Here is a 13,812-nt window from a genome sequence, read left to right on the forward strand (position 1 = left end):
TTTTTCCTCATTTCTCTTTTCTTTTTCTTCCTGACCCTTTTTTTTATTTGCTTTCCTCGCATTCGCCTCTCCATTCCTTTCCTTCTCGTCGTCCCCCCACCCCCCCTACATTCCTCCGTATTACATCTTTCCTCTCTGCCTTCTACATTAACGTAATCTTTTTTCCCTTCACGTCTCCTCTGTTGCCCCTCCCCCCCCTTTTCTCATCTAAAACTGACATTTCCACCAAAGTTGCCTAAACCCGACCGTTTCTGCAGATTATAGAGCCCATCCTTCACGCTACTTTGTAGCAAAAAATTAGCGTCACCGTTACTGATGATAAAGAGCTTGCGTGGATGTCAATAACCGCCGTTACACATAAGGATACCGACTGTGGATCAAGTAAAACCAGTGGAAGGAAATAAAATACTCTCTTACTGCTCGCTATGCGGAGTTAGAAATCAATGAGCTTTAATCTCTAGCATGTCAAATCACTTTTGATGAGTTCTTAGATGTCAATAGAGTGTGTTCAGCTGATTTTACATGGCGTCTGAAGGTCATATTGGAGGTCATATTCAAATTTGAAGGTCAAATGTTTCTGATCAAGAGCTCATCATCTCATCAATACTCCATCTGGTTTTAGATTCTGACTGTGCTAATTGTTCTATCCTATTTTATCACACTGCATATGACTAGAATACTAACTGATTTATGTTAGCATGTAAGCTAGTTCTAGCATGTAAAGATTAGCTAACAGTAGGAGTTTTTTGGAGGGACTGAGAAATTGTGCCTGACAATAGAAACCAATGTGAAGAAGTTAGGTGGACCAGAAAGTGAACACCTATACAATATTATAATAGCTTATTAATTATGCATATACGACAGTTCGGCCACAATGACCTAATGCACCCTGAGCCATTTAACAGCTGTAGCAAATCCTCATCATTTCACTGTATACAATCAACCTTAACCCTAAAATAGCATTTAAATTCTTACTATATATAACATGATAATAAATAGTCTTTATTATGTTATACAATATCTGCAGTTTCTTTAGACACTTCCTTATGCAGTAGAGAAGCAGCCTGCAATGACTGTATTTCCTGATTAAATGATTGTTTCCTTCCAAAATGTTAAAACTTTCTATTATTGAACACTATACATTGTAGTTGTGCATGTTGCCTTGTTTATTAGTTATTACACTGGAATTAGATCACTTTAAAGTCTAACCACAGTTGAATATATTATAAATAGCAGAGGAAGGCTCAGAAAAATGTTAATACCACAGTAGTAATTACAAACATTTGTATTTTTGCTGCCTTTGATTGGCTTTCTCTCTAACACATCTATTATCTTAGGCTATAATTTTCTCCCTCTATTTGAACATTAAAATGAGAAATTATTTCTTATTAGCTCTGCAGTTTTTTTCTTTTCCCTCTGCCGAGCCAGTGGGTAAGTTATGCATCGCAGCAGCCTGGAAGCAGGCGGGCTGCTGCCTGCTAATATAAAATGTCGTCTCCTGTGAAGCTGACAGTATTGGCCAGCAGAATAAGCTCAGGAGGTAATTGGGGTCTTTAGTCTGCAAACCAACAGAGTCTCTCTCAATAGTCACCCAGAGTAATCAGACACAAAAGGATCATATCTGCAGTATCGCAGATGAATTTTTGTTTTAATCTCCTTAAGACGGCGCGACTCGAGTCCCGATGTTTCCTCGGCATTGTTTCTATAATCAGTTAGGAGTACTCTGTTGCCAGAAAACATTGGAATAACCTTTCTCAACTCCTGTTGCACTCTGTCGACTGTTTCTGGCAGCGTCGCCCAAAAAGATTGCCCAGTGCATCACCTCTGCTGTTTGCTCCATCACCAACTGTAATTGTCTGGAAAGTCCTGCAGCACTAATTGCAGGATGGATGCAGAGTCTCTGTGTGTGTGTGTGTGTGTGTATGTGGGGGTTCTCCTATGGCTTCCACTCTGTGCATACAAATTAGGGCCACATACACATTAGTTACGAGTGACAGGAGCCACAGTGTAAAGGGCCTGCTGTGCTACGAGCGTTAGCATGTTAAGCTAATGAGCCAATAGGCTGAGAGAAATTCTTCAACATGGAACAACACAGAACAAACGGAGAGAGGTGATTCTAGTCACATTCCATATTGCGCTGTACTATACAGTACCGCCACTGTGTACTCTGCTCTACTGTACTATACTATACTGCACTGTTCTGTGCTCTGCTATACTGTCTGACCAGCTTAATAATTTAGAAGTGGAGTAAGATTATAAACCGTACATCACAGGCAAAAAACCTGTTTGTTTGAATTTACCTTCATGATGGGGACAAAAACTCTGAAAAGGTCTTGTTATGCCAGAAATAACTGACTGTTACTAAACTATACTGTATAAAACTGCACTATATATTCTTTGTACTACACCCTACTGCGCACTTTTACATTATTGCTGTGCTATAGCCTACTATCATTGTACAATCCCATACTATTACTTACTTACTTATGCTATACTACACTATATGATACTGTACTATGGTAGATTAAACTATACTATACTATATTACGCTATACTACTGTATCCTTTCTGCTATGACCATCGAGAATTTTTAATTCTGATTGGCTGGCAGGTGTTCTGCTTTGCTAATTTCTAGTAAATTGGGAGTATGACACACACACAGTTCAGAGTACTGTACTGTACTACATTAGATTACACTCTGCTATAATATCCTAAATACAATATACTACACATTATATACTACACTACTCTACACTACACTACACTATACTATACTATACTACACTACACTACACTATACTACACTATACTATACTATACTATACTATACTATACTATACTATACTATACTATAATATCTCTTATGATGAAACAGAATGTATGAAAACAAAAGGGAAGTCTCTCTGAAAGGTGAGTTATGTCCAAAAGACATATTATTGGATGCTTAAAGTTTTGTTTCTCTCTGCTGAACACTACTGTACAAGGACTCAAATGCAGTTTTGGACAAAACATATTTTAACTTAGTGAAGGTTGTGCTGAGTCAGGATCTGTACTACTGTAATATTAGTTTCCAGAGTCGGGTACAATATCTGGTAGGTGACACATGCTGATATAATTCTCTCCTAAACTTACTTATACTTACTAAACCTACAGTACAATTGTCCACTATGTTATTGCAAATATGGATATTATTATACTATTATATTATTATGCACTAGTTGACAGCCTATAAAATCATCATCACATCAGCACCATCACTGTCAGGTTGGTACATGTAAGTGAATCTGTTTGAACTTCATTCATTTTCCTTGTTCTGTCTGTTGTTTTTCAGTTGTTTAACTCAACCATGACTATCAGTGTAAAAATCAGGTTAGTTAAGGTGGATCCAAGATGGCAGCATCTCAGTCTATGTCAATGTTTAGTGTCATCTGTTTTTAATAACGAGTCTTTTGTTCTTTTAACATTTATACTGAGGAAAAGCAAAATATTTACATAGTGCATGTGCAAACTTTATTTTATGAAGATTATAGAGATATCTCTTTCCTGGGCCATCTAATTGGGATATAATCTGCTCTGGTCCTCTGAATCTATCTCTCCAACTATCCTGGGTTTCAAAAAGTGCACCAGTCAGTCAGTTTCTACCTGCCTGGCCTCTCCACCTGCCCTCGCCGTCGCATCTCCTCCTCCCCTCTCCCCATCCCCACTCCTCTGCCTGCGGCCTGCTGTGCATTCACACACACACATTCTCTGGACAGAGACAGTAGCGTTTCTCGTGACTTTACTTTGCGTGTTGTCTGTGACTGGGACTTACAAGACAAGTGATCGTTCCTGGGTGAGTAAGTCTAACAATGTGCTGTCTCCACTGGACATTGCTTATGGATGTACTTGCTCTATGGCTGTTGTATAATCCGTGCATACCCCGTAGTGGTTGGCACAGGACATGAACTTATCATGGTAATTACCAAGAGACTGGCTTTAAATAACTACTTTGCCTTCAATGAGAGATCTCATTCGGATTTAATATATGAAATGTCAAAGGAATTGTCATGTAACGTTGCTAAACAAAGATGACTCATTGGTTTTACTATTATCATGCTGACAGACCAAATTGATTCACCTTTTATCCAGACTAAAATATAGTGAAATTGTTTTAGCTGGTGATCTTAACTGGGATTGGCTTAAACCAGTATCTGACAATTTTGAATCTTTTTGTAATTCTGTCAATCTTACCCAGTTGATTAATTCACCCACTCGTCTAAATCTTAAATGCCCTGAGAAGTCCACCTTAATTGACTTGATTCTGTCTAATTCTTATAAATTTTCAGCTGTTGGTGTTTTTTGCGATGATCTAAGTGACCATTGTGTTGCTGCTGCTATCAGGAAAACTAAAGTCCCTAAATTAAAACCATTTAACAAACAGGGGCTTTATCATGATTTGCCTCCTTTTACTTTTACATAAATCATAAATACATATACCCCATTCAGAGATACAGATTAAAGGTCGTGATAACCCCTGGTTTTCCTCTAAACTACTGTAGCAGATACTATTCATGAGCGAATCTTGGCTTGGGCTAAGGCAAGGACAACAGGTTCTACTACTGATTGGCTTGTTTTTTGACAACTAAGAAACACTTGTTCCTCTTTTATCAAGAAAGCCAAATAAGAATATTATTTGTCTGTCACCACTGAAAACTAAATGACCCTTGGAAAACCATAAAATCCCTTTCTGTGAGCAATAACTCTCAAGCTGCACCTACCTTTGTTATTAAGGACTCTGTTGCTGATCATGACAAAATGGAGCTACCGAATTGTTTTAAGGAGTATTTTATATCTTCTGGCTCTCTGTTTGACTCTGCTTGTTCTGCATCTGTGAAACCTTGTACTGAGGTTTCAGTGTATACTGGTCAGTCTTTTAGTTTCGTACCTTTCTCTGTTCACAAAGCCCTCAAAGCTTTAGACCCTAGAAAACCCTCAAGACCTGATTTTATTGATCCTTACTTTTTGAATTTGGCCGCTGATTTTGTACCAGAGCCTCCTGCACATTTTTTTAACCTTACAGTGGAAAATAAGGAAATTCTAAAGATATGGAAATCTGCTTTTGCCTTTCCTTTATTTAAGGGGGTGAGCCAACTATTTTAAATAACTATAGGCCGATATCTTAATTATCAATACTAGCTAAAAGTCTTGAAGCTCTTGTGAGTGATCAACTTAAGGAGTTTTTATACAACAATGCTATTCTATCAATATATCAATCAGGCTTTAGAAAAAAAACATATAACCATCACAGCTGCACTGAAGGTAGTAAATGGCATTTATGTTGCACTTGACAAGAAGCAACATTGTGCATCACTCTTTATTGATCTGTCCAAAGCTTTTGACACGGTTGACCATGTTTTAAAACTTAGATGTCTTAGCAAGAGCAACCAGTCGCTTGGTTCTCAAACTATCTTAATAATATGCCGCAGTGCATTGGATATGATGGTCTATGTTTTGATACTGTATCTGTTAACGAGAGTGTACCACAGGGCTCTGTATTAGGCCCACTATTATTCACTATCTATATAAATAATCTGGATCAAAATGTGTCAGATGCTAATTTTCATTTATATGCTGATGACAGTGTTATATACTGCTATGTCTCAACTCTTGTACAGGCCTCTGAATACCTGCAAAATGCTTTTATTGTTGTCCAAAATACTCTACTTCATCTGAAACTCATTCTAAATGCAGATAAACCAAAACTTATGTTGTTTGTACTTGGGTATGTTGATTGATGACTCCTTCACTTTTAAGCCACATGTGCGGTACCTGAAGAAAAAGCTGAGGCTAAAACTGGGTTTTTATTTTGATGTAAAAAAAAGTTACTTGTTGTAGTCACTTTTTTTTTTACCTGTGTTGGACTATGGTGATCTTTTATATATGCATACCTCTACTCAGTGTTTTCATATGCTTGACACAGCTTACCATGCTTCCTTGAGGTTCATTACCAATTGTAAAGCTCTGACTCATGGCTGTGAGTTATACTCTTGGGTAGGATGGCCTGCTCTGGCCAATCCTAGGCTTTTACATTGGTACACCTTTATATATAGTGCAATTCTTGGTCTGCTTCCTTACTACCTATGCGTTTTTATCATGCAGACAAGTGCCGGACAGAACTTTTTTTATGCTGTCTGTCCTAAATGCCTGCAAGGAAATTGGAAAAAGGGCATTTGTGTATTCTGCACCCTCAGCATGGAATACATTGCAAAATGACTTGAGACTCAATGAATTAATCTTGTTAAAGGCTTTTAAATCCAAAATGAAAGAATTAGAGGTAGATTCTCTAGGATGTAAATGTTTTTAATTTTCCTAGTTATGCAACTGATTCATGGTAATGTATCTATTGAACCGTGAGTTTCCCTATGCTTGTTCTTTATTTTCTTTTTAAATGTGTCTCCTTTTGTGTGTTATGTATGTAACTATGTGTTTTTATTTATGATGCTGCCTGTCTTGGCCAGGTCTCCCTAGTAAAAGAGATTCTTAATTTCAATGCGACTCTCTTGGTTAAATGAAGGTGGTTGAGATTTTATTCTATTCTACATAATATACTTAAGTATCACAGCTTCTATATTTAACACAATAGATGTCCAGTGCCATATACTGTATCTACAGTACATTTGACTTTGCACATCAGCCATGATTAAGTGTTGAAAGCCTTGTTATAAAACAAAGTATTGCAGCAGTTTTAAAACTTTCTGACCAGCACAATGATTTGACAGTGGTAGGTTACAGACAAGCCAGGATAAAAAAGAGCTGTAAGTCTGAATTTACCTTCATAAGGGAGACAAAAAACATTACATTCTCAGAAAAGGCCCTGTTTGGCCAGAGAGAACTGTCAGGAAACAGGCTTACCTGAGCCTGGGATAAAAGGCTTAATATCTGCTGTTTTGGAGGAATTAACTGTTGTCATACTGAGCAATTTTTTTCCAACATTTTTTACCACTAATGAAACAATTATGTGTGGCGTTAAGGGAGAAAAATGTCTGTGTCAACACAATGAATTAAGTAAAGCTTGAATTATTGCTGATGTCTGACAAATACTTTTTTGCTTAATTGCTCCTGTCACCAGATGTTCTACAGTGATTTCTAGGCAATAAAATTGGCACCATTTTTATTCACATAACCTAAAAACAACACATGGCAATGTCTATATATTTAAACCAAAAAGGCATTTCCCTAACATTCCTAGTGTTGTCAACGTTTGGAAAATGCCTCATCATTGCATGAGTGACAAACACAAAATCATGGTCAGGGAAGAAAAGAAGAAGAAAAAAAGAAAAAGGGAAAAAAGAAAAGGAAAGTACCTTTCTTGTGAGTAGCTTCATTTTTGGAGCCTTTGGGGTCTAATAAAAAAAAGATCAGAATTAAACACAGCATATTCTAACAACACGTAACCAACTATACGTTGTTTGTCCTCATTAAGGAAAACAACCGCTTTGTCTATCAATGAGCGAACAAGACAGCAAGGCTCGATTATCTAAGCTGTCGCACTGCTGCCAACACTCAGCGGGGGTGAGTGTGTGGCAGTGGGGGAGACTTAGGAGGGGCAGGGGGGAGAGGGAGGGGGGCAACATACTGTGAAGGCAATAGCAGGAAGGAGGGATGCACGAGTCTGTAGAGGTACAATCTACTGCCATACTGCAGCGGGCAGGAGAGGAGAGGCGATGCACTGAGATGAAGAGGAGGAGGAGGAGGAAGAGGAGGGTTGCAATGCAGTTCTGTCAAGAGGAGCTGAAGTAAGACTAGCAAAATGCACTACAGGAGATGCAAGAGGCCAGAGAGAAGGAAGAGGAGGAGGAGGAGGAGGGCGGGGAGAATGCAAAGACTACATGTCAAACTGGCTTCATTTTTGATTTGTGCCTCACTTGGCCTTCATGGAAATGACACTTTTTCTTTATTTTCTGTTGGGCAACAGGTTGGTGGTTAGTTGCATATTCCAGAATGACTTGACCAACTTCTAAATGAAATGAACCACTCTAGTAACAAAGTTCTCAAAATGGATTCTTTGTCCCTTATAATGATTTGACTACAGCTACAGAAATGGAGCTGTAACCCCACAGGAATGGATAAATGATCTCCAAATCTGAAATGAAATTCTACTTCTTCCTTCAAATGGGCGCCATTAATTTTAAGTCATTTGGCTGAAATGGAGCCGTACATCATTTGAATGACAAAAGATTGTACTCCCCCCCCCCAAAAAAAAATGTAAATCTTCAACTTCTTCCAAATGGGCTCCATAATTTCAGTCATACCACAGAAAGGGACCTTTTAGTCTGCAGAGAGGCTGATTTATAATGGAAAACTGCCGACTTGCTAATGTCAAGAATTTGGAAGCTGAGGCTGAACAATTCATTGTTTCACAGTGACAAGGCCTTTTCACCTGTTCACTCCAGGAAGTTACTGTCTGTTCTTCTGTGTCTGATGTGCCGCTGTGATCAGTGGCTTATCGGATTCGTCTAAGAGGTTCAAGAAAAGCATGGACAAAAGTTTTCCTGTCCTTCAATCAGCAGACACTCTTCCAACCCCACAACACTCCATCTTTCATCCTTTATTATGTGTAAAATGCACTCACGTAGCAATGTCTCATACACTGTGTATGAAATATACTTTCTTGAATCCATCTCCAAAAATATCCTTATGTAAAGGTCAACCAGTATACAGCTCATTCTGACCTTCGCACGTTAAATAGTTTCCGAGCAAATAATCGATCCCATCTATGTGTTTGACAGCTAAATGTACTTCTTTGTAATTAATCCTTAACAGAGTTAGAAATGTCACCACACAGCTTCATTCTCTTTCATTTACTCTGTGAACACAGGCCAAAAATGTCCTCCCACTACACACAGAGGAGGTTTTTTTCTTTTGTAGCTCAGATTTGTTGATTGATGTCCTCTTTCCCCCCTGAACCGCATTGAACTGGGTAAACCGGGCCCGGCCTGCTTTGCTGTACTTGACAACTGCCATTGTGAAGGATGGCGACTACACCGAGTAGAAGTCTGGGAGCAATATTGTAATCTGTCATTGTCAGCCAGAAAAAAAAAAGGGAAATGGCTCCTAAGATAGATGGAAAGTATTCGTCGCGACCATGAACTGTTGTAGACAGGTGACTTAAACTCTATAATCTGCCTGAATCCATGAAAGGCAATTTTTCCTCCCTCCTCTGAGCACGGCAATCTCTCTGTGTCAGGGCTAAGCCCAAGCTTAGCCCCGCGGCCAGGCAGTCTGTCGAACATCTGAGCACCTGATCCTGGCATTAAAACCACAGCAGCTTTGGTTTTTGGGGCTTTGCTTTGCTGGCAGCAGAGATCTCATAACGCGAGCTAATTACTAGCACTGTGCAGAATCAATTCTCCTGGCTTTGCAGGGGAGGTGTAAAAACAAAAAAAAAAAAGCCCTGCCTTTGTGTTCGAAAACAATGTTATTTTTCTGTTTTTCTTGTGTGAAATGAGTACAGGGATTTTCCCTAAATGTTTTTTCTCCCTTTGGTGTAGTCCCAGGCTGCACACATCAGCCGGAGATTAGACATGTCTGCCATGTAGAATCTGAAAGCAACAGCTCGTCGTCTTTGTGATCATGTCGCGGAAGTAAACAATTATGTGTCAACCTCTCCATCAGGCCTTTTAGACTGATACGGAGGGCTTATACCCTTTTTTTTCCCCCTCAAGCTGGTAATTAGAGGTGTGATGGGATTCCACTGGAGGACTGATTGGCCTTTTATAAAGCAGTATTCCCCTCCTTACAAACTTATTAGCCATGGACCAGTGAGTTGCACAGGGAGGAAGACACAATAATGTAGCCGTCAACTGTTCTTACACATCCCACATTAGCTTTACATTGCCTTGAGCTAAAGAGACTCCACGTTTTGTACTATCTTTAGATCAAGAGGAAACAATAATGATGTGAGGTATTTATAGCAAACTGTGTGGCTAAAGAGACATGGAGTTCATTCATCTTGACAACACAGCTCATTTGACTGTGATTTAATTACCAGCGTGATCATTTATAGTGTACAGACTTCTACTTTTGGCTGCACAGTCAGTGCAAACATCCGTCCTTCTCTGTATTTGTCCGCTCCCTCTCCCCCACCCTCCTATCAGTCTCTCTTTCAGTCTGTCTTGAGTGCCCTCGTACGTTTGGCTGCCTTTTACCATTACCCTACTCAATATTCCTCTCTTCGCTGCCCTTGCCGTTCCGCCTCCTCCCGCTAGACGTTGAGGCGTGATCAATATTTTTGTCATAACTCAGGGGAGAGTCACCTCTGCAACGACATTAAAATTCCTCGCTCCGTGCAATATAGTCCCCATCCAAATTTCCTGGCTTGGAAAGGAGAGGGCCATTACCTAGAATACTAAAAGAGACACGAGACCTTCCTCTGTGCAAGGATGTCCCCTCACTCCAGCAGATTTCTATGTTTGCAGCCTTGTAGAAAGTAAGCTCTAGGAAAAATGGAAATAAGAAGGGAGTAGGGAGTAGATATTACAGTTTGTATCTCTAGAGTTGCTTATTCATGTCTGCTGCAAGTGTTATATATAACCGAGCAATACTGAAGCCCACTGGGAACTGTGTTGGCATCAAAATTCTGGTGCTAAGCTAGTGGAAAACATATTCTGTGTTTGCAGTGTTAGACCCTGGATTGCACTTTTGCCATCTGCGGTTCTTTCCAATCTCCTGTCGTAAGCAAATCCCTCCAAGTCGGATAGCCATTTGCAATGCTACCTTCCCTTACCTCCCCCTCTTTCTCTTTCACTCTCTCTCCCTCCCTCACCCTTTCGTTTTTTTTTTCCCCTGCAACCATTCCTCCATCCCACGCTCATTACCTTATGCCCATTAATCCCATTAAGTAGCCATTAAACAAGTGCTGATAACACCAAATGAACGTCAAGCTCTGACAGCTAATAACTACAGTCCCACCTCGGCACGTTCAACCCTGGCAAGGAGAAAAGAAGGTGCAGGGAGGAACAAGGGGAGTGGGGGAGTGGGGGGGGGGGGGTTGTGGTACAACACAAATGTAGTATAGAGTAGTGTAGCATTGTGTAGTAACAAGCAGTCCACCTGTGAAAAGAGAAAGAGGAAAGAGAGGAGGAGGAGAGAGGAGGAAGCCAAACATGTAAATATACTGCCGTACTATGTATATTTACTCAAGTCCACTTATTCAGACGAGAAAGAGGCCACCGCATCATTCAGCTCAGAAGCACAGTGGTGGATTCTCGACAGAGGATTTTTTTTTACACTGATCATCACTGGGATTTACGAGCAGAGAGGAGGAGGGAGCTTTGCAAAACCAACCGTGGGAGCAGCGTGAAATAAAAGGATTGTATCCGAAGGGGCAAACCCGAGCTAAGAAAGCTAGTGTGGCCATTTAAGAGAGCTGAAGATGAAAACCTGCTGAACGGCCCTGATGCACACTGAGCGTGAGGTTGGCGACGCATTCAGGGTCTTTTCAAGCACTGATTCCTCTCTTGCGGGATGTTGAAGGCAGGAGGAGGGTTAAGTAGTGGCAGCGGTAGATAGCTGGCTTGCTAGCAGCCTGCTCTGGTCGAGCTTAAAACCAGAAGCTCGCTCACGGTCGTTGTCCTCGCCACTGCTCGGCTTGAGTGATGAGGAAGGACAAGGTTATGGCGGAGAAGGAGAGGGGAGTCGCAGCTGTAGTCTCCTTCATTCATCAAGTGCGCACACACACTCAGACACAGGAGGGATCACACAAACACTCTTACGTGCAAACAGACACACACCTTTCCTTCACTGGTTCTCTCTCTAAGTCCTCATCTCTCTCTCACACTCATACGCATTTATCTGTGCAGCACCATGTGGCCATTCATTACAGGGGCTAGTAGATCAGAAAGGCCGATTGTTGCCATTCTACTACACCTCCCTGTCCTCACTACTGAGGAAATGTGCAGGCTCTTCCTGCTCTGTGAGCTCGGCTGCTGCCAGATGCCCACCTGGTCAAATGAGTCAAAGGAGTCCAATTTGTTTCACGAATCAGTGGGATCGGTAAACAGGGCTTGAATACAGAGGAGGCCTGACGACTGGAGGAGAGAGGAGGGGAGGAGGGAGGAAGGGGGGGGGGGGGGGGCGATCATGATACTAATGACCTTGTATTTCATTCATGCCAGAGGAAAATGGATGTCTGGACAGTAAAAAAATATGTAGGAATGGATGAAGGAAACGAATGAAGGAAAAACAAAGAAAGTATACAGGAACAAATGATAGAATGGATTACGATTGATTAGTTTTAAGGCTAGACTGAAAATGATGATGTTTGAATAAATTCATTAACAAACAAGGGAGGGAAAAATGAAAGAACGAACGAAAAATGACAGATTACAATAGAGCAAGAATGATGATAAATGACGAAAGTAAGATATGTGAGAAAGGTGAATACAAGGGAAAAGTAAAGAAATGGAATGATTGATTGCAAAACAAAAAAAGAAGAAAGGAAGAAAGATAGAAGGAAAGAACAGAGGTGTGAGGGAAGGAAAAATAAAAAAATAGGAACAAAGAAGGAAAAACTCATCATAAATCATCAGAGAAGGAAAGGTAACAAAAAATGAATGAATGAATGAAAGAAGGATGAGGCAAAGGGTTTAAGAAAGGGGAAAGAAAGGATGGGGAAAAATACCGATAAAAGACTGAGAAAGCAGAAAGAGACAATGAAAAAAAAACGGATGAACTCATGGATTATAAATGGCTTGTCCCGAATGTGTCAGGAGTGTTTGCTCTCCTCTCTCTCCAATGCAGGAACCTGCTAAATCAATCGGAAGCTTTTTGCCCACACAGTGGACCCCCGGTCATGATCAGTGTAATTTCCTCTCATGCTGGCACATTCGTAGCTTCAGGCAAATCTCCCCTATTTCCCTCCCCGCCCCTCCCATCTACTGTTGCTACACCGCAAAATTAGCAGGGCTGGTGCTAATTTGATGAGGTGTGTGTTTATGTAAACCATGTAGTCGGAAAAGAGGAGCACAATCATCTTGCGTTTAGCAAAAAAACTAGCTGCACTTTTATGCTGTTAACATTTTGTATAACATTCTTGCCACATTTCAGTACCCTTAAAGACTCTGGAAATTTGGCTTGAAATAGTAAAAATGCATATATGATATCGAAGTTGAGTGTAATTAAGCATCCACAAAAATCTGAATGAAAGAAAGAAAATAAACGATCATAACTATTAGAAAACGTAGTTCAAAAAACAGCTCATTTTGCAGTTTAGACCATTTCTCAAGAGTGTGTAGGCGTGGCAGATCACGTTTTGATTGACACATCCCTCATTTTGATTGACATCTCCCTGGATACTGGCAGGTACTGTGATTCAGGCGGTGCTTGGTTTTGGCTTGTCTGTTTTCAACATGGCAGCCGGGTCACAAACGTTTTCATATTACAGCTAAACAGTACACTAAAAAAATTCATATTTGATCAGCAATGCCTAGTTCTCTGTGTTTCACAACACATTGCTGAGATTACGAAGGCAGGGGGGAGGAACGTGAAATGATTGTTTCACAACACTAATTATGTAATTTTTGTAATAAATGTCCCAGCATAACCATGCCCAATTCAATATCATGAAAATTTACAAAAACTTAAATGACAATATTTTGAACTTTTTAGATGCTTATTATTATGTAAATAAGACCCTAAATTACATAGTTAGAAGGCTATTGTGGATTTTCGGTTTCCAGTGGCTTTAAATGTCTACAGGTCTAAACATTCCAACATTCCAGAGGGAGTTCTAGAATTAAGTTTTTCCTCATTCCATGTTCCGGAACATAGCCA

General features: G+C 40.2%; 1 protein-coding gene across 1 annotated transcript in view; it reads right to left on the minus strand.

Moving 5' to 3' along the window:
• The window catches only part of glra1 (glycine receptor, alpha 1), a 126,055-nt gene that overhangs the window by 81,280 nt on the left and 30,963 nt on the right, over window positions 1-13,812 (minus strand). The window contains exon 4 of the mRNA XM_042419040.1: window positions 7,344-7,382. Within this exon, the coding sequence (XP_042274974.1) occupies window positions 7,344-7,382 (39 nt within the window). The remainder of the gene's footprint in view (window positions 1-7,343; window positions 7,383-13,812) is intronic.

This window comes from Thunnus maccoyii, chromosome 8 (genome assembly GCF_910596095.1).
Source record: "Thunnus maccoyii chromosome 8, fThuMac1.1, whole genome shotgun sequence".
NCBI lineage: Eukaryota > Metazoa > Chordata > Actinopteri > Scombriformes > Scombridae > Thunnus > Thunnus maccoyii.